The following is a 25,825-nucleotide window of genomic DNA, read 5'->3' as shown; positions in this document are numbered from 1 at the left end:
AATGTATATATATTTTTATATATAAATTTATATTATGTATATTTAAAGGCTCCTAGTTATATGTGTATATATATATAATATGGTATATTATATATACCATACACACACACACATATACCATATTAATTAGAAACCTTTATTTAAAATATTAACTAGGAGCCTTTAAAGTGCCAGGGAGCAGTCACTTGCACAGTGAGACCTATTTAAAGGCTCCTAGTTAATATGTATATTATTACATATGCATATATATATATATACACACATAGGAATATGTCTATATTATCTATATTTACGGTGCCTGCCTTTAGGATCACTTGCCCTTTATCTCATGATTTGAATAATTGGGTAGATATAATTTAATCAACTCTTTACTAAACTCTAATGATCCTGTGATTCTAGATGGATATTTGTTTCTGTGGAATAGGAGCTATAGCTAGGTGAAGCTGAGTTCAAAGTTTATAACCTTAAAAACTGCATCATAAAAGCAACTTTATTAGTTCAAAGAGCAAATATAGTTTTTTAGATGATGAGAAAAATGTGCCTAAGAGACACTTTTTTTCTGGCCATAGTTGTTTAAAATAAGAAATAGAATATATTAGCAGCTAAATGAAGCTAAATTTAGCTATGGGGGAAATTACAAAATTATGTACTACTCAGCAGGTCCCTGAAATTCTGAATGAAAAGAAAATTAGTGGGTTTATACCAGGCACAATGGACAATTCTAATTCCTTCAAAAGAAATCAGGTTTTATTTTTATTCACCCTTTAGGAAGGATAAAGCTAGTTTTTATTAGGTAGTAGAGTCTGATCCATCATTAGTGGTTCTTCACAATAATATTGTCAACCTGAAAGAGCAGGTAAGGCCAAGTTCAGCCCATACATGGATACCATAACTCCATGGGCCTAAGACTTGATGGAAGTGAGGCAGTGCCTAAAATAAATTGGGCAATGAGAAGAAGAATTTTTTTTTTCCAAAAGAAGAATTATCATATGAATTACAAATCCTTTAATTATTCAAGACAATATCTTATCAAGTATCTCATCATCTTTTTAAAAAGGTCACCTAATGCATGACAACCATGCCACCAAGAACTAATGAGAAAGACAGCCCACGGCCACCAGCATCCTTGATGCTGTGAAGAGGGGAAGCCTTGGGAATATTTTCCAGGTTGCCTGGTTTTTTGAGTCTATCTGTCAGGCTAGTTCAGTTCCTCCTAGAATTCCCAGATGTGACAGGCAGTCAACAGCTTTGCTGGGCATGACAAGACTCATTTCAAGGAGTCCAGCTTGTAATTTCAAGTAGACTGGCTGCTGTTATAAGCCCAGTCAACTCTAGGTTTCAATTGCTTTCAAGCACTGCTTCACTGAGCACACTCAGCAATCATGGTATCACCCTGGCCAATGTGGCAAAGGCTGGGAAAGAACTGGAAAGTCCCTTAAAGAAAAAGCATATTTTAGCAGCTGTCTGAAACAAGGCGTCCTAAACATACCTTTTCATGGTGGCTAATCCTATGCATTCTGATATGGATGAGGAAAGGAAGCATTTCTGGAACTGGGGTGAAATCCAGAGAGGAGGCTTCCTCCCCATCATTGGTAACTTACTTATGCTGACTTGTGAAAGAATATTGGACATTCTTGCTCTCTGACTCAAATTTTTATTAGGCTTTACCTACAGTTTCTAAATTTTATAAATGTTTGACTAGTGTCAAGCAAAAGAAGTTTAAAAATGGCATTCTAGGGGGCTGGCCTGGTGGCGCAGCAGTTAAGTGCGCGTGCTCCGCTTCAGCAGCCCAGGATTCGAAGGTTCGGATCCTAGGTGCACACCGACGCATTGCTTGTCAAGCCATGCTGTGGCGGCGTCCCATATAAAGTAGAGGAAGATGGGCATGGATGTTAGCCCAGGCCCAATCTTCCTCAGCAAAAAAAAAAAAAAAAAAAAAAAATAAAAAGAAATGGCATTCTACATTTACACTCACACACCAAATACACACGTACATATACACACACACTGACTATACAAGTAGAATTTTCCAGAATCATCCCCATTTCAAATATTCTGCCCAGTTGTCAGGTCACATCCAAGGCCATCTAGTCTAGATTTTAGCTTTGAAAATATGGTCTCTGGACCCATATGATCCACTATTTTGATTCTAAGAGTGAACTTCAGATTTTGATTCAATAGATATTTTCTGAACATCTCCAAATGCAGGATTGGTGTTTAAATTCAATATCTAGTGAAATCAGAGGACCTTTATTATGTGAGATATGGCATATTATTTTTTCCTTGTTTTCCTTACCAACACATAATGGACTTATTGCAACACTCTTGAATGAAATACTTGATGCATAGAACCTTCCAGAAAAATGTATTTTTATAAGTTTCAACATGTAATATAATAATATTTATTATTATATAACATAATTTATAGACAAGGACACTAACAATATCTCCTTCATAAATTGTTGTGAGAAAAGTGAATTAAGGTGTGTAAAACAGTCAGAAAAGACCTTGGCATATTCTCGGAGAAATTGAACTAGCCTGAAAGATGAGCTCAAAAAACTAAGCCACCTCGAAAATGTAAGTATTCAGTAAGTGCTGTTGCTATTATTATTAATAAGTCCTAGTTTCTTCATCTGTAAACTGAAGGAGTGCATTTAATCTCAATGATCCCAAAGTTTCTTTCTCTTGGTGACTTTCTGCTCCTCTGTCCTTTAGCTTTCTACAGAGTGATCAATATTCTAGAGAAGGGGAGTCAGATTAGCATTTAACACAAAAGAAAATTTACCCTGAGGTGTTAAGAGCCCCTGGTAGCAAATACAAGCATAAGAATAACTGTTTTGTCTTGCTCCATGCAAATAACTTCTCTGTGTTTGCTTTTTTATAATGCCAGAATGATGAAATGATAATAAGCAGGTAATTTCCCCTGGGGGCTTGAAAACTTGGCCTAGTTTTGAATGCTTTGGGATCTAGAAGGAGATAGATCCAGTTCAGCCTTAACAGAGAGCAGAACAGCTTGTCTATTGGTGGTTTTGGCTCCCTGGAGGCTCGTTCTGATACGATAATATTATGTTATAAATCTGGGAGAATGTTTGGACAGGCTAAGGGCCAGTTGTTCCAGCAACTTCTACTGTAAATCCTTCCTTCCCCAAATAGTTGCTCTCCTTAAATATCTTCCTATGCAGAATAAATGCTAGTCATGGGGGCTGTAAACTGCTTAAAATTAGGCTTTGAGCTAGTGAGTATATCCTCTCCTGAAAAACACATTTTTACCTTACATTTCTCAGTATTTTGGCTCCACCAAAATCCAAGGGCTTATTTCTTGCTCCCAAATGCATAGAAAAAGTATTTTAAAAAAATACTAGTAAGAGACAAAGCAGCCAAGAAGACACAGTTTTTCTAGGGAACAATAGTCCAGAAAATAAAAAAATACTATTCATCAATAGTTCAATTTCAATGACGTTTTACAAAATGAACCCCTTCTCATCAGACATAGATTTACTGGTACTACCACGGGCAAAACAATTCAAAATGAAAAGAAAGACCAAAAGAGATATAGAGAATGCATGAGAGAAGGAATGAAAGGGGATTCTCTTTTGTGGTTCTAATTGGTTTCTAACATTGTCCCCAAAATAGCTTTTGTTGTACATGAAGAATACGCTCTACAGTGACCCAAGACCTCTTCAATAAGAGGTCACTGTTTTGTTAGTCAGTAGCTGGTATGTAAATAACCTTGCTGGTTGTATTATACCCAGGAAACAGGAGACTTACAGAGGGACTTTTACCAGGGCCAGCCTTATAGCCACGTTCATGGGGAATGCAAATTCCACCAAGGTAGGGCTGCAAAAGTACAGCAGTGAAAGGCTGCATTCAGCACACATGTCAAGGACAAGCTAGGTCTTCATATTTCTTTTTGTCATGCAATTTCGTCTTATCCTGTGGCTCCTTCATGCGGACTGTATATTCAGGGGACAAAGGTTCCTAGTAGTCTTTGACTAAGGTCAAACTCCGTGAGGCCTAAGAATCCACAACTCAGCAAATCGCCCTACAAAATGTTTGGATATTAAATGAATTCAAGTTAATTGTAGTATATAAAAGTTCATGAATGAAAAGGGCCAAGTAGTAAGGGTCATCTCTGCATTATAATGTTTAACAATTATCCTCTGTTCAAATGCTGGAATATTATGCAGTCTTTAGGTGATGCTCATAAACAGCATTCACATGCAATTTTAATGGTTCGGAAGGGCTTCCTTAGGCAGATGTGTGGTTGGCATGCTACTAAATCCAAAGTCTTTTCAAGTGTTCTCAATAGGGTAGTAACATTGATAGTAGCATGAGCCCAAAGTTTATACTTGCTAAGGCAGATCCCTTCCAGAAAGCAGTTTTGAGAACCATGGTGGAAGTCGGGGAAGACGCTGTCAGTAGCACTGACTCGAGTATCCTTAGAATCAGACACCTACTCTTTTCTAAAAGCATGGCTGGGAGGGCTTAGCTGCACTGTCCATATCTTTCCCAAGTTTAAAACTCAACCTAATGTTTTCAGTGGGGGAAACATTATATGAGGTGAATGGTTTTTTTTTTTGGATGAGGAAGATTGGCCCTGAGGTAATATCTGTTGCCCATCTTCCTCTTTTCGCTTGAGGAAGATTGTTGCTGAGCTAACATCTGTGCCAATCTTCCTCTATTTTGTAAGCCACAGCATGGCTTGATGAGCAGTGTGTAGGTCTGCGCCCAGGATCCAAACCTGTGAACCCCGGGCTGCCTAAGGGGAGTGCATGAACTTAACCACTACACCACCGGGCTGGCCCCGAAATAATGAATGATGTTACTTTAAAAATGTATGTGTATGAATTGTATGAAACAATGTAAGTGTTTTGATGCTAAATGAAAAAAAGTCACTGTATAAATATGTATGATTACAACTGTATTTAAAACAAAATAAATCTAAAAACTTACATATAGAAAAAAACACCTTAGAAGGAAATTCAACAAAGTCATTGGTGCTTGTGGGGCTGTGGGTGATATTTTTCTGCCTTTTATTTTTTGGTAGTCTCTAAATTTTCTATAATAAGCGTATTTTTAATCAGCATATATTACTTTCACTATGGAAAAAATGAACTGGATCAAAGCTACATTAATACTCAAGTTCAAGGTGATTGTTCACTGAAAGAAGTGAAATTCATTTGAAATATGAAAGAAAACTTGTACTATGAAAACAAATCACAGAATCCAAGGAAAGCAGTGCTGGGTGAGGCCTAGAGATCATCTAGACTGTGTATTCCATCTAATCAGGTCATTTGAAGGTGAGATTTTCAGGCTGGAGAATTAAAAGCCTGTCTTCTCACATTAGAAGAGAGAAGCAGAGAGAACATAATATTTTTACTCAAACAAGTCTGGATTCAAATCTTAATGTTGCTCCATAACTCTGTGTCCCTTGGGCAAATTGCTTAACCTTTCTAAGCTTTAGAGAGGAAAGATGACAATAATACCTACTTCTTAAGGTGGTTTTCAGATTTCTATGAGAGAGGGGAATATATATAATTGCCTAGTACCTAATAGGTACCCAATAAATGGCAGCTGTTTAGCATTATTGTTATTTGAGCCTCTGATTCCTCAATGGCCCACAGGCCAGAAGTATTTTGATGCCATTTCTCTTGGGTTTAGAAGACAGTGAAGATAACTGTGGAAACCTCTGTCCTGTATCTTCCAGTATTGGGTAGGATATATAGTTAAGGTCATGGCATATTTTGTAATGGACAAGAGTTGTTGTGATACCATCTCTTGAACTCTGTTCTCCTCCAACTTCTTCCCTATTTTTTCTTTTCCTTTATTGCAAAGTTCCTCAAAAGCATTTTCTTTTCTCACTGTCTCCACTCCCTGCAGGCTCATTCTCTCTTGAATGCACTCCATTTAGGATTTTCTCCCTTTCACCACTGAAACTGCACATCTCAAAGTCATCAATGAACTCCATCTCGCTAAATCTGGTGGCAGATTTTTAATCCTTGTAGAACTTGTATCCGCACAAGGTCACTGCCTCCTCCCTGAAACTCTTTCTTCACTCTCAGAACATCATACTTTCCTGGTTTTCTTTCCATCTCACAGGCTGCTGCTTCTCAGGTCTCCTTTGTGGGACCTTCCTTCTCTTCCCGACCTCTAAGTATTGTGGTGCCCTGGGTCTGAGCTCTGGTTCCGCGTTCTCTCTACGTTCCCTCCTCAGTAGGCTCATTCTGTTCAATGGTGGAAATATAGTCTACTTCTAAGTGGTCTCAAATTCACATCTCCCACTCTAATTGCTCCCTGACATCCAGGCTTATATATCCACCTGCTTCTTTGGTATTGTCACTTGGGTGTCCAATAGGCATCTTAAAATTATCAAGTCCAAAACCAAACTCTTGTTTCCACTTCCTCCTAAACTCACTCCTTCCCCTGTTCTCCATCTTAATAAACGGTAACTCCATTCTTCCCATTGCTCAGGACAGAAACCTGGAAGTAACTCTTGACTCCTCTCTTTCCCTCACACTCCTCTTCCAATCCATCAGCAAGTCCTGTTGCCTCTACCTTCAAATTCTATCCCACTTCTAACCACTTCTCACCGCCTCTCACCGCAGTCCCTGCCACCATCATGTTTTACCTACATAACTCTGTAGGCTCCTAAATGATCGCCTGGCTTCCACGTTTGGCAGGTACCAGAACAATCCTTTGAAACTTAATTTGATCATATTGCTACCCTGCTCAAAACCATCTAATGGCTTCTCATCCCATTCAGAATAAAACTCAAACTCTTTGCCATGTTCTTTTAGGCCCTGCGCTCTCTGGCCCCCGGCTCCTTCTCTAACATCATCTCTTATCATTAACCCCCTCCCTTTTTTTTCCCAGGCACGCCAGCCTTCTTGCTATATGTCAGACACTACAGGCATGCTTCTGCCTGAGGACCTTTGCACTTACTCTTCCTTCTTCCTGGAATGTTCTGCTTCTCGGTCTTTGCATGACAGCTGACTGCCTCACTTTACTAAGTTCTCATCTTACGTATCACATCCTCAGGGAGGGCTTCTCCAACTCCCCTCTTATACACTCACTAATTCTGTGCCAGGCACTGTTCTAGGTGCTGGGGGGACAGCAGTGAACAAAAACACCTTCCCCTCAGGAGTTTACCCCACCCCATCTTATCCCACCCCATCTCATTGCTCTCTACCTACTAATCCTGCTTTTAAAATTTTTCATCGTACATATCACTACCTGGTACTTTTCCATATATTTATTTTATTATTTCCTTACTGTCTCTTCCCCACTGGAATGTAGCGGAATAAGGGCCGGCATTGCCATATCCCCAGCCCCTAGAAAAGTACCTGGCATGTGGCAGGCATTCAATAAATGTTTGTGGAATGAATAATTGCAGAATTAGTTTGGTGAACAGAAGACTATTGTAGGTAACAGACTTCACCTTGCCCTGTGTGACTCAGAGGGGGACCCTAAGTGGATGTGAAGAACTGTTCTTAGCTGAAGCCCACCCCGTAGACGCCACTCCAGGTCCTGAGTACATCCCGGACTTCTGTTCAGTGCTTTATAATTTGTTGGCATGCATGATGGTGTGGCTTTAAAAAGATGCATTTCCTACTTGGGTTTTTCTGAAGTGAGCTTTGGCTGCGTATGCCCGTGTTTATTTGTGTACGATGTGTGCTGCGCCTGGCATCTGCTCTGCTTCCCGCCCTTCTGTGTGCCTGTGCCCATGGGGAGTCTGGGAGTTCATTGGCATGTTATAAGGAGGTTTAGAAAATTCTCCTCTCTGATTCCTCTGGCTTATCCTATTAGGGCTGAGAAAGCTACTAAGTATTGCTAAGCTGGCCCAGAGACGGAATTAACCCACACAAGGAGATAAAACAGCTGCAGTGGAGATGGAGAGCTTCCGAGGACCAGTGAAAAAGGAAGACAAAGAGATTATGGCTCATGGATGGCAGATGGTTGAGGTCTGGTGAGAAATCGGGCTGTTGAGAAACATTTTGTCTTAAGCAGAGTTGGAACATGGGCATTTAAAGCCACAGATAGGCTAGTGACAAGTCCTGGCAATCTCAAGTTCTATCTGTGTCAAGATTGGGGTCCCCTCTCCTCCATCACCCTGTCTCCATTTTTTGTCCATATGGAACTTGCAAGTTGGTTCTTGTGAGCCCTGAGTTTTTGGGATGCTGGTGGGTGTTATCTGGTTATCTGGACACTGTATCCTTTCCCCAGAGCACTCAGCCATTCCAGGGGCATCTCTCTGAAAGTGCAGGGGCTGAGTAGGATGCGTTGAGGTCTGCTGCATTGAGGCTCTGGAAATATAGGTACTAAGAGAGGAGATTTCAGTGAGAGGCATGGAAAAGGAACCTGCCATTCAAAGTGGCTTTCTGACCTCAATGTTTCCAGAAAACACTATCTCTGACAGGGATTATTTCCCTGTGTTTCCTGCCAGTGAAGGTGCATGCTTTTGGCAGTGTGAAATGGGGGCATGGGGAGAAGGAATGAACAAATAAAAGGAGAGAAAGAAAGAGAAATGAGAAGCATTGTTGCTCAGTTCTTTGGAAAGATTATCCATCCTCCCTAATACTCTCTCTTTTTGCCTTATAGATAGTGTCACAGAGGGAAAAGAACAAAAGCTTGGAATCAGACACATCTGTGCTTGAATCCTGGCTGTTTCAGTCATGATGCTGGCTTAGGCAAGAAACTTAATTTCTCAAACCTTAATTTTTTAGTCTGTAAAACTGGAGAAATAATACCTGTCATATAGGGTTGTTTTGAGTCTTAAATGAAATATGTGCAAACTGCCTAGCATAGGGTCTGAGATACAGCCCATCCTAAAGAGCAGTTATAAAAAAGGGCAGGAGGAGAAAATACAGCATCAGACATGCAGACCTGGGCTTCATTTGTTAATTTATTCAGCAAATATTTAAATTGAGCATCTACTTTGTATCTAGAAATGTGTGACACACTGGGCAAAACAGATATGCCTTCGTAGAGGCTAAAGGTGCAGACAGACAAAAATACATGCAAACGTAAATAAAGGAGAAAAGTCCAAAGTGTGGTAGGTGCCATTAGGAAACAAATAGTGGAATGAAAGGGGGAACTACTTTATATAGGGTAGTCAGGGAGGCTTCCTGGAGGAGGTGATGTTCAGCTGAGAATGAAGAATGAGAAGGAGCCAGCCACGTAAAGACTGGAGGGAAAGGGTTTCAGGCAGCAGGAAGGATGTAAGCAAATGTCTGAGACCAAAGAAGACTTGCGGGTGTTTGGGATACTTAAAGAAGACTGAGGTGAGAGACCTGTGCCAGAGCAAGAAGAAGAGAGAAACAGGTGCCAGCCTGGTGGCGTAGTGGTTAAGTTTGTGTGCTCCATGTGGCGGCTGGGGGTTTGTGGGTTTGGATCCCAGGCGTGGACCTACACCTGCTCATCAAGCCATGCTGTGCTGGGCGTCCCACATACAAAATAGAGGAAGACGGGCACAGGTGTTACCTCAGGGACAATCTTCCTCAAGCAAAAAGGGGAAGATTGGCAACAGATGTTAGCTCAGGGCCAATCTTCCTCACCAAAAAAAAAAAAAAAAGAGAGAGAGAGAAACAGGGTGAAAGTACTTGTGGTCATTCCTAAGGGAAAATCTCTCTTGAGAGTTTGCCATCCCTCTCCCTCCCTCCCTCCCTCCCCCCCCCACAAGAAAATGCTACCTTGTAAGAGATTTCTCTCTTTGGTTACCATTCTGTCCTCTACAATTTTTGAAACAAAATAATGCCATTGCGTTGAAATGCAGTAGTTTGCCTATATATTCGAATCATTAGCGTTTGATGGTTTCTTAGTGTTGTTAGACTGGAGGATGGTGGAAACATTTTTGTGAATGCTCTGCTGTTCTCCACGAGAACCAAGACTGTCCTGCCGTTAGTTCCATACCAGAAGAAATCCTCCAGCCCATTCCCTGGGGAAGCCTGGTGCAAGGACTCACACTCCAGTCTCTGCATTCCTGCAGTACCTGCTGGAACCTGCTGGTGGAATTTGTATTTTTCCCTCACCCAGGTCCCCGTGGAGGCCTCATGCTGCCAGGAAAACTCAAATTCCACTTCCTGGGTTTCCAAGTCAGCCTGCCCCTACCTGGAGGGCTGAGAGCTGTAATCTTCCTCTCCCCCGGGGGGGAAACTGCCCTTCCTCCCCCTGGATCCAGGCTGGTGGGAAGTAGCAAGGGAACTTTATTTCACTCATATCTGGAGAGCCTATATTGTGTGCCCTTTCAAACTAGGGCAGTGGTGGTTGAACGGATGATGACAGTAAGACGGGAGTGGTGGAGGAGGCCCCATCATGCCACTTCCCAGGTGAGTGACCTCAAGCAAATTATTTACCTTCTCCTAACACATTTTTTGTCTGTATAAACAGGGATGCAATTGTCTGTCTCTTAGTGTTGTGGGGAAGATAAAATTACAAAAAGCTACCAGCAAGCTAAGTGTTAATTTACTTTCTTTCCTCTTCCTCCACTTCCTTCCTTCTCTTCCTTTCCCTCCACTAGTCAGTGATGTCTTCTCCCTCTTCTCTTTTATCATTGAATGGTTCATCGTTGGCTTGTGCAGAGAACCCGGAGTGCGGTAGTGAAACCCGACAGTCATTCTCACCACTTGTTAAAAGTCACGGCCAAGTGCTGGAGAAGGATGTGGTCACAATATTTAAAATCAAGTCAGTTGGGGTCAGTTTCACTTAATTATGCTCTTTTTCTGCACCAGCCCCCACCAGGCCTGCTCTCAATGTATAACGATGCTTCATTTGGTGGTATCTTTGGAAAATGAGGGTTTTCATATAAGTGAACTTTTAATTTATTTTCCAGAAAAATTAAGCCCATCTCCTGTGGCAAATTATCCCAGACCTTCTCTAGGCCAAAAGGCACAGAAGGAAACAGAATGTTCAAGTGGTAATGGTGCAGAAGTAAGAATTTTATTACATGAGAAAGTCCCACCTAGAGAGCTTTTAACATCTTTCACACTCTGGCCACACCCCAGGCCAATTACATCGGAATCTCTAGGGGTGGGATCCAGGCATCTGTAGTTTTCAAAGATCCTCAGATGGTTCTAACAATACTGAGAACCACTGCTGTATGGTTTCTTAACACCCCAAACCTCTATGCATCTCTATATGTGTCTACATTTCTATGAATTAAAAAGAAGGAGGACGAGAAGGAGAAGAAGAAAACTACAATCATGTGGCTGCTGCAGAACAGTGCTACGGCCACAAGGATAGGGGTGAATGAAGTGTTAGTCACATCGTCATGGAAATGAAGATGACAGACCAGCTCCAGAGTGAAGACTGAGCACTGGCCATCACAGCTGATAGCCACGTGCAGATAATGAACAGAGGAATTGGGCAGTACAATAAAATACTACTAAATGCTACTACTACTACTAAAGAAAACACAAGAAAGAAAAGGCCAGATGAAAAGCGAAAAGAAGGGAAATAATATTTAAAACTAAGGAGGAGATTAGCAGGTAAAACATTTAAATTCCCCTTGAGAGAGAAGATGGCAAGGTAAAGCAGATAAAACCCAAAGAAAACTGATAGAGATAATAATGGCAGCAATCATCGTTATGCAGTGTAACGTTATGCAGTTTGTCTTCCCTGATTAGGATAATTTTCTTAGGTCAAGGTTTGGGTTTGGTGAAGGCAGATAATAAATTGGGAGAATGATATAGTGGGCAGCATGTGATCAACATCAGGCTAATGGCCCTGGCTGAAACCTTGGAATTTGATGAATGTATTCATTTACTGAGCATCCCATCTAATAAGAAGCAGCATACATACTAATATAGATGGAAGTGTGAGGGAATGCGTTCAAATAATAGGAACTATTTTATACACATTGATTAGCATGGAAGAGAAAGCAGAAAGTATCAGATTTCCAGACACCTGGCTTACAAATAACCCATGCACATCAATAGCCTCTCTAGCTCCTTCCCATTTATTTTCCCCTCAACACTCCTGCAAACTTCCCTCTTCTTCCTGCAAACACTGTGGGCCAAAAACACAACAAAACTTACAGGTTTGAGTAAATTTTGTGGAATCAGAGGTGGAGGAAGGAAATAAGCTGGGCTACATCTATCTATTTTGGAGGGGTGATTTTCAAACTTTAGTCCTACGACCTTTCGTCGAATGAAGTGTTACTGGGAAAGGGTTAGAGAATTAAGATAAATTTAAAACAGATTGGGTGGGCCAGCATCTGTTATGTTCAGCATGCTTTTTCTCCTTGCCTTTACCCATCAGGAAGATGCTGTAGGAAGCGGAGTTTGGAAATGATTTGAATATGACAGTTGATATTGGAAGGAGATTTCCAAACAAGACTGAACAATCGATGTGACAGCCTACTCCTGCCTCACCCGTCCCACCTGTATTTTCCCCTTCAATCGTTATACTACCTTAAAGTCTCCTGATCAATAATTCCTTTGGCTCACTGTGTCCTCTCTTGGAAGTTCAAGTATGTTACAGAGGTCATAGAGCTATCAGTCCTACATACATGAATGCGAATTCAATAATACTGCTGGCCTCCAGATTCCCATGTAAGCTCATCTGCAGTGAGGATATGGAATTGTAGGAGGTGGGAGATGGGTAACACTGGAGGAAGAAGATGAGGAAATCCTATTAGAGTGTCCAAAGAGGGTGTTGGGGGGCCTCTGGGAGCAATGCTGCAGAGAAGCATGGAGTAGGTACTAAAATGTTAATACATTAACAATTTTATCTAGGGCCAATCTGTCCCAAAGAAGGGTGTGACAGTCTTTTTCTTCTTTCCTACTACATTTCTTGTTCTCAGTTTCTTTAGAGCAAACAAGAATTTTGCTAAATTATTTACATTGCTTTATGAGAAAATGAATTCTGGGTTGTAAATAGATCCTTGGATCATAGCCCATTTATAAGCTGATGACTTCCTGAAGTGCATGATTGACTGTTTAGCATGGAAGAGATTACCTGTACAAAAACTATTAATGAGAAACATGGAGGTTCACACATTTAAAAATTGCTCAGAGGTTAAATGTGTATCCAGATGTGGTATCTCTGGGGAACTAGAAGGAAGTTAAGGCAATGTTTATGGCTTCTGTGATCCTAATTTAGTTGCTGCCATGGAGAGCCCTCTAATACAGTGGTTCTTCACTCTTTGGAGTTAATCTCTTGGGGAATCTGAGAATTGAATGCATTCTTCCATGATACTCACAAAATCTTGCATATATTTTCAAGGGATTCGCAGAACTCCTTAAAGACTTCTAGTTGTTCTTGGACACTAGGCTAAGAATTCTTGCTCTATTGAACTCAGGGAAGACACTGGCCCATATATTCCTGTTTGGAATAGAAAAATTCCTATTTGGGAATAGGCTGTAGGGTAGGGGTGGAGAATCCATCCCAGTGCTTGCAGGGACCTAGTGGATTTAGCCTTTGAGAGAAGATTCAAGGGCTTGCACAAATTACAGAAAGATGTATAAAGCATGGTCTTTTTCCTCAAGGAAAATTAGATTTGGTTAGACTAGAGTCAAGGAACAAGAGTAGTAGTATTAGTAGCTGTGGCTGGAAAGGTGGACTAGACCTGGATCATGGAGGGTCTTGAATGCCAGGCTAAGGAACTGAGACTTAATTCTGAAGGTCAGTATGTTCCAACCTATGGTCATTCTTGTACAATCTTCCTCTTTTTGCCGTATCTATATACCAACATTAGATCTTTTTGCTGTATCTATATACTAACATAGATATACCAACAAAGACAATTAGATCTTTTTCTTCAAATTGATTTCCCTTTAAAATTTGTATTTATTTAGGCTTAATATCAGTAGTTTTGTGTTTTATTATAATTATATGAAATATACAGGCAAATAAAAACATACCTCTTAAAATAATAATATTAATTTGCATTCTACCTGAAATGATCTCATAGGCAATCAGCGTTCCTCACTTTGGGAAACACTAGTAAGTGCAATGGGGGTTTCTGAGTGGGTGGGAGGTTATGTAAAGAGAGTTGCTCTTTAAAAGGAGCCATTCAGCAGTTGTGTGTTAGTTGGCATGGAGAGAATGGTGGTTGTGAGACCAAGCAGAGACCGATGGTCTAGGCGGGTGTGGTGAGACCCTGGACTTGGGAGGCAGAGTGGGAACGCAGAGTGGAGGTAAGATGTACAGTCTGAATCACTCCAGTCTCTAGAAGATCTTCCTAGAGTTGGAACTCAAACCAATTGTCATGTAAATTATTCATTAAGTCGGCTTTTAAAGGGAATAAAATAGTAAAATAATGTTTGCTTTTGAGTATTATTTATATTTTATTTATTGTATTATTTTTCTCAGTAAAAAAGAGTACTTTCTATGTTTTTCCATTGCCTCTCATCTACTGATATTTTTTGATGAATATGGCTGAAAAAGGTGAGGGGCATTAAAATTCTATGCATTTTTGTTGGTTATAAGAAAGCAGCTGAGACCTGGATAGTGAGGCTGAAAATAAAATGGGCACTTTCTGTATACTTCTGTAGCCTTCCCCAGTTTCTTTAATTTTTCTGATTAGCTGAAAAATAGACATAATTCTTGCCCCATTGTTGTGCAGCTCAAATGACACAAAGAATGCGACAGAACTTTGTCCACATCAGACGTTATTATACATTATACATCATAAGATGAAAGGTGGTGTTATTATTATTAGCTGTCTTGGCAAGGAATTGTGTAAATGACATTTCCTTCAAATTCCTTTTTTATTTCAATGAGTATTTTGTGAGAAAGACATAGGGTAAGTTGATCTCCAATTTTGGGCTTCTAGTTAGTCTGATTAAAATATTATGCTGGAAAAGAATAATTTCAGTTTGCCCTTGATGCAGAAGTATCAAGTGATCCGATGTTCGGGGCATTCCAGGAATACCAACCAAGAATGTATTCTTTTCTTTCCAGGAATCTTGAATTCTTATAAATATTTGTTCAGATTATTCCAGGAATGAGAGAGAAAATGTGCTCCAGTTTAAAGTCATTTTTAACTTGGTCAAACCTGATATGTAGAATATGGAATCCGCTGAAATATGGTGGAAAGAGCTCAGGCCTTTCAAGAAGATGCTCTTGGTTTAAGTCTTGAGATTGCAACTACCTACCTACATGACGCTGGGCCTGTCACTGAAGTCTTTGAATCTTGGTTTCACTCTATAAAATGGAGATACTAATAGGGACCTGAGCAAGAATGATTGTAGTATCAAATAAGATAACATGAAAATCATCATTGTTAAATATAAAGTGCTATATAGACATCATCGTCATCATTCTCATTGTTACGATATTTATTGAGTGCTTATTATGTTATCTGTGTATATTAACTTATTTAATCCTTATAATTAACACCATAATATAAATACTATTATTATCCCAATTTTCTGGAGGAGAAAATGAAGGCATCTAAGCATTAAATAATTTGCCCAGTGCTATGTATTAAATGGCAGATCTGGGATTTGAAGCCAGGCAAACTGACTCCAAAGCCTGCCTCATTCTTATTCCTAACACAGTGATATTCTAATCATCTAAAAGAGTTTCAGGGGCTGGGCAGGCAGTGTAGTGTGGTTAAGTTCGCACTCTGCTTTGGTGGCCCGGGGTTCGCCAGTTCGGATCCCTGGTGCAGACCTGCGCACTGCTTATCAAAGCCATGCTGTGTCGATGTCCCATATAAAGTGGAGGAAGATGGGCATGGATGTTAACCCAGGGCCTATCTTCCTCAGCGAAAAAGAGGAGGATTGGCAACAGATGTTAGCTCAGGGCTAATCTTCCTCAAAAAAAATAAATAAATAAAAGAGTTTCAGAACTTCCAGAAATCAACCTGTAACCCACTGTGAGTTGAGAAAACAATATGGAAAACATTTTTAATGGAGCAATACTTCTTCTGTATCCTCTCTCCATTATCTCATTAAAAATATCTGGACTTAAATTATGTTAAGATGATATTCAGATGAGCTTAAAAGGAGTTAGGTACAATTCAACATCTATCTCAAACAGCATTTCTATTTCTCCCCAAACACTGTGTTGGAGAGAACTGTTTTCTAAGCTTCATACATGACTCTACGACTTTCAGCCATTTAGCCTAAAAAGCCCATTTTCAGCTCTAAGTTTCTTTCCCCCATGACCATAGAAGGTCTCCTGTGTTTGTTTGGTCATTGGTGTTAAACAGGGAAGGCACTGGCTTGCTCGTTTTCTATCACTCGGGAGGTTACATCTATGTTTCCTCTTGTTTGTACTCTCTGTCCATTTAGATGAGCAAGGAGGGAAGATGGAACCTGAAGATGGGATGACAGGTCACTGAAGTCAAACTGTGCCTCATTGACAATTTCAGGGAGGACTGGAGACAAGACAAGGGTAATAGTAGACACCGGTGCCATACTCTAATTAGTATCTGTAGTTACTTGTCGAATAACTGTAAGGATAGCTAAAGTTATTGAGTGCTTCCTAGGAGCCACACACTGTGCCAGCCTTCTTTACACATGCTGAAATGCTTAATTCTCCCAGCAACCCAGGGCGGTGGGGTAACTGGGGTCTTCAGGAATATCTCCTACATGGTGCTGAGACCCTAACCTGCCACGTAACACTAACCCTCCTGCCCATGGTATTAAGAGTCTGACAAGCATCTATTTTTCTAAGCAAGGAACATCTTGGACTTTATAGCCCTTTCCCAGATATAAGGTGCCTATCTGCAAAAAGAGAAGAACGCTCTTTGTTTAGAAGTCATGATTGCTAGGTTTTTATGAATCTATGAAAGGATAGGTAAAGAGCTGCCCTGCAGTTTCCCAAATGTGGTAAGAGTTGTGATGGGATGTCAGCATACGCTCTAAATATGCCCCCATAAATGAAATACCTTTCCCTGCACTGAAAGGTGGCAGAGTTGGGCCTCCAGAGACTCATCCGTAAGGCACAGACAACACCCCTCTGTTGGCTTCCTAGTGTCCAGGGAGAGTCATCAGCTCTGCAGCCTGGGACTGCCAAGCAGAGGACAGGAAGCCATGTGAGTAACATCTCGGTACTACTTCACCTTGTACTTGGTAGGGCATGGATATAGGGCATGTGAAACCCTTGGGCCAGTCTTGATCTTTTGGTATTGTGATATTTGTCTCATTGTGGTTAAAAAAAAAAGAATCAAAGCTTAATCTGTAACAGTAAGGCGGAAGCTCTAAGTGTGGGAGATCCTAGGACACATGGCTGTTATTATCACTCTCTTTTAAAGTTGAGGGTTCCGGGGCTCAATGGAGGTTAAGTCACTTGAGTGAGGAAGCCAGAATAGAAATCCAGGTTTGTCTGCTTCTAGAGCTTGCCCCTTATAACCACCACATTAGAATACCTCCCATAGGTCCCGCAACTTAAGCAGATGGCCCTGAATCAAATCTAAGTCCATAAACCAAATCTATGACTCCTTAAGGAGACGTACCACTGTGTTAGTGAAGATTTTAAGGCAATTTATGGATACTGAATATGTATCTCTCCCTACTAATGTATATTCATCTGAATTCACTCCCTCATCCATTAAACAAAGATTTATTGAATGTCTGCTCCATATATCTGTGCTGCTAGGCACAATTAGGGATGAGTGAGCACAGGGAAAACAGAATAAAGAATTAGACACAGATTCTGCTCTTAAGAGCACACATGGGAAGTTAGAGATGTACATAAATAACCTAAGGTATAAATGATAAGTACCCCAAGAGAGTTAGAAATAAAGGAGTAAAGTGTATTCTAGAGGTGTGTGTGTGTGTGCATGTGCATGTGTTTGGCAATTGGTTATGTCTTAAAGAGAGAGCTCTAAGGTTGAATAAATGCCGGGAAGTATGAAATTAAAAAAAATGATTTTAGGAAGATCAGTTTGGTTAGCATGAAGGATGCATAAAAAAGTCATGGAATTTAAGACTGGAACTATAAGTAAAACATTATACTTTACATTCGAAGGAGTGATGTGATTGGTTCTGTGCTTCAGCAAGAAGTATCTGGCATTACTACATAGCAGGGGCCAGCAAACCATAGCCTGTGGGAGAAATTTGGTCCATGGCCTGTTTTTCTATGGCCAGAAAGCTGAGATGGCTTTTATATTTTAAAGGTTTGTTTAAAAACAAATAAGCAAACAAAGAAAAATATGTGACAGAGACTCTATGTGACAAAGCCTAAAATATTTACCATCTGCCTCTTTACAGAAAAGTCTGTCAACTCGTGCAGTGTATAGGATGGAATGTTGGCAGGATATTGGATTGGGGGAGACTAGGATGGCAGGGGACAGCGATAGTCTAGGCAATCAAGAATGAGTGCATGGGTGAGTGTGGAATTTGGAAATGCAGGGGCCTGGAGGAAGACAAGGCTAGTTATTTGTGCATTTGGGAGTTGTCTCAAAACGATAACTGAAGTGACAATAGTGAATGAAAGAAGAAAGAGCCATGAACCTATCTTTGATAAACATCTGTTTATAGAGTGAAGAGGAAGAAGAGGAACTAGAAAGGGAAAGATAAATTAACTGTAAGAAAAATGGCAAGGAAATAGAAAGAGAATCTAGAGAATCTAATATCATGGAATCCCCGGGAAATTAACTTTGTAGAGAGAAGAGCAAGTTGACAGTGTCCAGTGATGAGCTGGATATCTTTGCTTCCATTTATTCCATTAGGACTTTTTCTATGTCCTTGGCTTTTCCTTGCCTTAAGGTGACATACCCAAGTGAGAATGTGATGATATTGAGATGCCACAGTTTTGGCTGCTAGGACACAACATGACCTATGCTTTAAGTTTAGCTTCTCAGGTTGCATGTCCATCATCTTCCAAATAAAGGTAGATACCAGGTCCCCTCTAATTCTCCCAAAACTACATCTTCTCTATGTCTCTATGTCTCTAGATATCGTTGGAAGCTTCTGTACTGATGACGTTTAAGGAAAAATCAGTTTATTTTCATTCTTATACATCCTGAATTGATGGACTGCATAAACATACTTAATAGTCTAGCTACAATGTTTGCTTCTAGATTTTAGAAGCATTATTGCAAATGAGAACCAGCTAGAGGAAAGTTAGAACAAAGCTCAGGTTGCCATACCATAAAGACTGTGAAGTGCATTACAAATGCAGAAGCAGCAGTCAGGAAATGAAAATGTAAAAGGTTTAGAACAACAATTGCAGGGAACACGAGAGGCTGTGGACTAGAAATGAATAAAAGGATTGCCCAGCATTATTGAATGCCTAATTGAATCAAATTAGAACCAAATGACTCAGCTTTGGGAGTGGTATCGAGAAGTATTAGGCACACAGGGCTGAGGAACAGACAGGTGAGAGGAGCCAGATGAGGGAAGAGTGGAAATAGTTTGGATTCTCAGCTAGGTACAGGACAAAGAAAACTACACTTTAAAACATGCTTCCACATAGATTATCTCAGGAGTTTGATCTCAGACTAGTGAGTTATGAAGAAGCTTGCCATTCAAGTTTGGTATGAATGAAGTGCTGGTGGTGGGTGGAGGACAGAGGCTGGTTGTGTTTGGATGGGAGAGTGGATTTTAAAATCTTGGATTTTGGAGCAGCATCAGTTTTGAGTGGAGACATGCTTCTCAGGTGTGCCTGGGAAGTGGTGGCAAGGTGAACAGCATTGGCCCCTGTGAAGTCCAGCAGCTGGGAGAGGAGGACAGCAAATTAGAGGAGCCATCAGTGTGGAAATGGAAGATGGTGAACTAGGAGCTGGGGGGTGCCATCCTCCACCATGACTTGTTTAGGGCCACACATACCATGGGGCTTACATTGCTGAGTCCAACCAGTACTCCTTCACTATAGAGTGTTGAAAGCATATGTGTTGCTCCAGCCTGGGGCTGGTGGGTTGGAAGTGGTGACAGAGGAAGGCTTCTGCAGGAGCTCAGAGAGTGGACAGGAACTCCAAGAGGCAGCAGCAGAGGGAAGGAGCTGACACTGAGCTCTGGACCTAAAAGGCTCTGTGTTTTCTATACACAATCAGCCTCAGAGTGTGCTTTGCCACTTGGGGTCCTCTTGTCCTGGTCCTGATGTTCTTTATGACCAGACTTTCTTGAGGAGGGAGAGGGTGGAGGGGCACTAATTCTGGTCACTTACATTTGCCCCCAAATTAATATGCTGCTGTGAACAGTTTTTCTCTCCTTTATTTTTATTATTTCCGGATAAGAATGAGGGAACTTAGCTCACAGTTTGGTTTGTAGGATGATATATCTTCTCAGAAGGTGACAGGTTTTCAGATGTTGTTTTGACCCAAGGTGGGAAATAAGCGGAGAAGTGAATTTCTTCAAGAGCAAAATGAAGTGAGTAGAAAGTACTCATACAAAAGGCCCATCGAGGCATGTTTCCATGAGGCCACGCAGCCCAGAGGCCCAGGTTTCACAAGCTAAATATGCATCCATAGTGGAGGTCTTTATTACATAAGTTAATAGGATGCTGAGATGAGAAAGATGTCAGACCAGCTCTAGAACCAAATCCCTTAGCTGACCTTGGCAAGGGTTAGACTGACCTCAGAATATTATATCCCACTTCATTTGTCAAGAGAATCAAAAGATTCCTTGAAGGATATAAGAGTGAAGAGGAACTCCACTGTGAACTTCCTTGTTTTGTGTGCTAGGCTAAGCAGCATGGTGAGTAGAAGCTACTTGGGCTCTGTGGCAAGAGAGCCCCAGTGTGGCTCATTCTTGGCTGTGCACACATCTCCTCACCTCTCCAGCCTCAGTTCCCCCCCTACTCCCTTCAAAAGGAGAAAAATAATGCCTGCCTCATGTCCACCTCCTTTGTAAAGCATCTAGTACTGTCCATGCACATAAATAGCCCCTCAAAAATGGAAATTACTTTAATTATATTAATGATTTAAAAAATCCTGACTAATTTCTGCCCAGATGTGGAGATAAGGACAATTTATTTCCTGTTAAGATCACATTGCTGGGGCCGGGCCCATGGCGTAGCGGTTAAGTGAGCGCGTGCCACTGCTGGCGGCCCGGGTTTGGATCCCGGGCGCGCACCGATGTACCGCTTGTCCGGCCATGCTGTGGCGGCGTCCCACATAAAGTGGAGGAAGATGGGCACAGATGTTAGCCCAGGGCCAGTCTTCCTCAGCAAAAAGAGGAAGATTGGCATGGATGTTAGCTCAGGGCTGATCTTCCTTACCAAAAAAAAAAAGATCACATTGCCTTAGCCTACAGCCAGGGATACCTCACATATCTTGCAATAAACATCTCACATTAAAATGCAGTTGACCTTTTCGGCAGGGGCCATAATTACGCAAGATGACAATTATTAGACAGAATCCCAGGGAACGCCTATGAAATATCCAGAGAAGCACATTCAGCCTCGTTTGGTTTTATGACTTCCAACTGCTTCCTAGAATTTTAATTCTAACCGCCTTTCTAGGAAATTTGCAAGATTGCTGAAATGTATAGTTCTGGTAAGGTTTCACGTCAGCATTGGCCTTAGCGTTGGAAAATCATTAGTACTTGGGAGAAAACTCCTATAATGGCATGCGCAAGCTCAAGGTTGGGGGCGGAGGAAGTGTCTGAGCTGAAACGCCTTGAGCTAACCACATCATCAGACAGGGGAGGAAGGCAGTGGCACTCTTGGGGTTGATACAGGCTCTCCTGGGGCACCAGCAGATGTGACTGTGAACCCCATCTGCATGCTGGCTTCTCTATACGTGGTGTCCAGACTACTTAGGTCTATAGATACTCAAGGATTAGAGGTGCTGTCCCATTCTCCTCACCTGCACTCCTTCTGCCCCAAACCTGGAAGCTGCTGAAAGGCTTCTCACAAAGGTTGCACAGATGCTTTCCGGAGATGGGTCTTACTTACTCAGATCAAGTCCTCTTTTTCTAAATGTTTGGCTTCTCACACTCAGAAATTGCCTCCCTCCTGGCAGTCTTAGTGAACCCCTGTGTGTGACAGCTACTCTCCTAGGCACAGGGACACCATCGCGAACAAGATGGTTCCAGCCCGTGCCTTGAGGAGCTTGCAGTATAGTGGGGGAGTTGGTTGAAGGCAGCTCGCTCCAGCCCCACTCTACCCTCTCTATCTCTCTATGTTCATCGCAGCATTATTCACAAAAGCCAAGATGTGGAAGCAACCCAAGTGCCCATCAATGGATAGTGGTTGAGCCTTTTAGGGTCTGGCCCTGGTGCCCCTCTGGAGGAGAAGTGCCTCCCTGATGTCCCCAGAGATAATCATTCCAGGATGCCCATGCAGACTTGAGATCACTCAGAACCTGACTGTGGCCACTGCTTAGGTTTAAACTGCTCTTTTACCTCCCCTGTCAGCAGATAGGCTCAAATGACCTTTGAGAATAGTCTCCACTTGCTGAGGCCTACTAGGAGTCTACCCAGAGTGGGCGATTCACTACATTTATTTCAATGAGACAATTTCTGTACAAAAATATTTCCCTCAGAGATTAACCACCACTGGTTTTGAGTCCTAGTTCCTCATTTACTAATCAAGAGAGTTTGAGTTTCCTCATCTGTCAGATGAGGATAATAATTATACCTCTCTCGTCAGGAAAGTTGCAAAGATCACAGGAGTTAATACACGGAACGATTTAGCACCCTGCCTGGCACATAGCCAGTGCTCCTTAACTGTTAGCTTGGGTTGTTTCTGTCCACCGTAACTGAAGGTCTCTGTGATGACACCACATTTGTAAGACTTTTCCCAAATGTAAGGAAGGTTTCAGTAGCTATGGGAGGACATTTCAGAAACTACAGAAGTTTCTAGGATTCCTTGGGTACATTTCTCCATTTTCCACTTGTACACATTAGCATATGAGCCTGGACCCGGTGTCACTAAGATATTTGACAATGAGCACATCAGTGACTCACTACTCACAAGCAAAGTGAAACTCCAAACCTAAGAGAGGATCAACTGAAGCATCTTCCAGGAGGAAACCTATTTCCTCTCTTCACCTCATTTGGTTGAGGTAATCAGAGGCATTCGGGTGAGCTTCAATAGGAGATGATGCTAAAACCCTGCTGCACACACTTCATTAAAGCCAGGCAGAAAAAGCAGTGTGTTAACTTCTGCAAGGAGGAAACTCCAGGAACCACTGGAGGCTGAGGAATGTTGTGAGCTTGGCCGGAAATACAAAACAGTTGGTGCGTGACTCAAGAAAATGGTTAGACAGACAGAGGGAATGTGGCCAGGGCTCTGCCACTCATGGGGAACACTCTTTACATACCAATTCCTTCTTCTTCATGCACTCCATGAGGATGATGAAGAGATGCTGAGCCTGGGTTCGAGTGTATGTGAACGTCTTCTGGATGGTCACCAACAGCTGGTCCCTCAAAGATTCATTTATAAGCCTGCAATGAAAAACAGTGTCAAAAACAGGTCAACCCAACTTGCATACAGTATGTATTTCTGAGAAATATTATAAAATACAAGAGAGCATTATAAGGATTTACTTTAGATAGGAGTTATTTCTTCCTGTATTTTTCTCACAACAGTTATTTTGACTGTGATAATTTAAAAAAAGAAACAGTGCATTTAAAAATAAATCCATTTTTTAAATATTTTTCTTTATTTTATTTTATTTTTTAATTTATTATTATTATTTTTTTGTGATGAAGATCGGCTGACATCTGAGCTAACAGCTGCCAATCCTCCTCTTTTTTTTTTTTGCTGAGGAAGATTGGCCCTGGGCTAACATCCATGCCCATCTTCCTCCACTTTATGTGGGATACCACCACAGCATGGTTTGACAAGTGGTGCGTCGGTGCGTGCCCGGGATCCGAACTGGCGAACCCCTGGCTGCCACAGTGGAGCCCGCGCATTTAACCGCTTGTGCCACCAGGCCGGCCCCCAGTAAATCCATTTTAACATTTCAAAACCTAAAAGAGTAAAGTAAGAAGTTGATTTAGTTCTCTTGTCTCTCTTTTTCTCTCTTTGTATGGTATGTGTCTAATACTCTCTTCCTCAAGTGTTGTTATCAAAAAATGCCTCAATTAATCCTTTGCATCTTGGTAAAAATTTACTATATTATTTATCTGAAGGAGATTTAAATTTCAACTTTATCTCTAATTGTGGAAAGAAAGCTTATATCCCAGTAATGGATTTTTGAGCATCAATGAGGAGAAATAGGACCTATGTTTCCTCTAAAATCATTCGATGTAAGTGGTCGCTTATCTGACCTATGATTCAAGTCATCATTATTTATGTCGAGCTCTTGCTGTGTTAGAACTAGGCTAGCTCTACCAGCCATCAAATGACAGGGAATGAAAATTCACTTTATCATTAATAGATACTGTCCAAAATCAGGAACTACTCTCAAGGGCCAGTGACAAAATTATCATAATTTGCCCAGTATTTTAGTTTACAATTTTGTTTTCATCATTGAAGTATCAGCAACTCCTATATATGATAGTAAACTATAATTATGATCTCATTTGGTGCTTACAGGAACACTATAGGCAAAATATTTGTACAGTTTAAAAGGGAAAGATATTTTAGCCAGAAAGAGCCAGATGCTTAAGGTCACTCAGCAGATGAGTGGCAGAGCCAGAACCACAACCTAGTTCTTCTGATTCCTTGTCCAGTGCTCTTTCCACTGTGCAGTGCTGCCTCTTCTTAGACCAACTGCTCTACACCCCTGCCTCTCTTCATCACTGTGGCTACTTGAGAAGGAAATTATGAAATTTCCTTTAACAGAAAGCATGACAAATTTTGTTGCTTAAAAGAAAGCAAGATGGGAGGCTTGAGAATATCTTCATATCAGTGGCCTGCTGTGCCCCAGGATTGTGTGAGGATTCACCTGGACCTACTAGATTGGATATTATGGTGGCCCTACTTTCAGGAAGATGCATTCCCCATGACAGAATTATACCATGGATCTTGGAATGTCATTTAGCTCGATGGAGGATTAGGTTACCCCTTCTGCTCCCCAGGAAGATTTATATTGTGAATATAAACATTTAGAAAAAGAGGATGGTCCAGATAAAGTTGCCAAATGATGCCAGATCATCTCAAGATTACTAAATTATTCTGGAAGACTCTGTGGCCTTAGGTGTGGACCAGTCTGAAACCATTCATTCATTTATTCATTCAACAATTGCTTAGTGATATCTATTTAGTGCCAGACACTGGTGCCTGCCAGGAGTACCAGGATGGATGAGATATATACATTCCCAGCCATCCTTGAGCTTACACACCAGTGGAGTAGAAAGACGTACACCAGCAATTCAACTATGATTGACAGTGATAAAGAAGTAGAGAAGCTTGTGGAAGGTGAATATAATCTAATCTAGGGGGGTCAGGGAAGACTCCTTTGAGGAACTGCTGTTTTATCTGAGACATGAAGAATGAATGAGCATTAGCGAGGTCAGGGGGGTGGGGGAGCTGGTAAGAGCATTCTCTGCAGAAAAAATAGCATGAACACGCCTAGTCTGTAGAAAATAAAAGCAAGTCAATATGGCTGGAGCATGGAGAGTAAAAGAAAGAGTGGAAGGTGATGGGGCTGCAGAGAGGTGAGCAAGGACAAGATCATGGGAGACTTTCCAGATAGCCTTTGAGATGTTGGATGTTACCCACCAGGCAATGAGAAGCCATTGAAGGATTTAAGTTGGAGAGTGACATGATTACATTTGTGTTGCCAATGAATTTTCTTGAAGAGTCAAAACATGAGCGCTCATACCTGGGCATGTGTCTACTTGATGGGTCTAGTGAGTTCTGCAATATCAAGTGTACATAAAGATTGTACATGACTAACAACAGAAGAGAGTCTCCTCATTAGCCATTTGATAGAGCCAATCATTCGTCTGCAGGTGTTTAATTTTGATAACAACTCAAAATTGGTTTTCCATTGCCAACCATCTGTAATGAAATCCCAGTTCCCTAAGGCCATTAACTG

The 25,825-nt window shown here is 41.3% G+C and overlaps 1 protein-coding gene across 14 annotated transcripts in view; it reads right to left on the bottom strand.

The window, feature by feature from the left end:
• TRPM3 (transient receptor potential cation channel subfamily M member 3) overlaps positions 1–25,825 on the bottom strand; it is an 806,860-nt gene that overhangs the window by 146,075 nt on the left and 634,960 nt on the right. For all 14 annotated transcript variants that reach the window (XM_087444495.1, XM_087444496.1, XM_087444499.1 and 11 more), the window contains one exon: positions 23,159–23,282. In XM_087444495.1, the coding sequence (XP_087300621.1) occupies positions 23,159–23,282 (124 nt within the window). The remainder of the gene's footprint in view (positions 1–23,158; positions 23,283–25,825) is intronic.

The sequence above is a fragment of the Ceratotherium simum genome, chromosome 20, assembly GCF_057802395.1.
Source record: "Ceratotherium simum simum isolate JZ-2026a chromosome 20, ASM5780239v1, whole genome shotgun sequence".
Taxonomy (NCBI): domain Eukaryota; kingdom Metazoa; phylum Chordata; class Mammalia; order Perissodactyla; family Rhinocerotidae; genus Ceratotherium; species Ceratotherium simum.
This window is presented reverse-complemented; position numbering and strand designations above follow the sequence as displayed.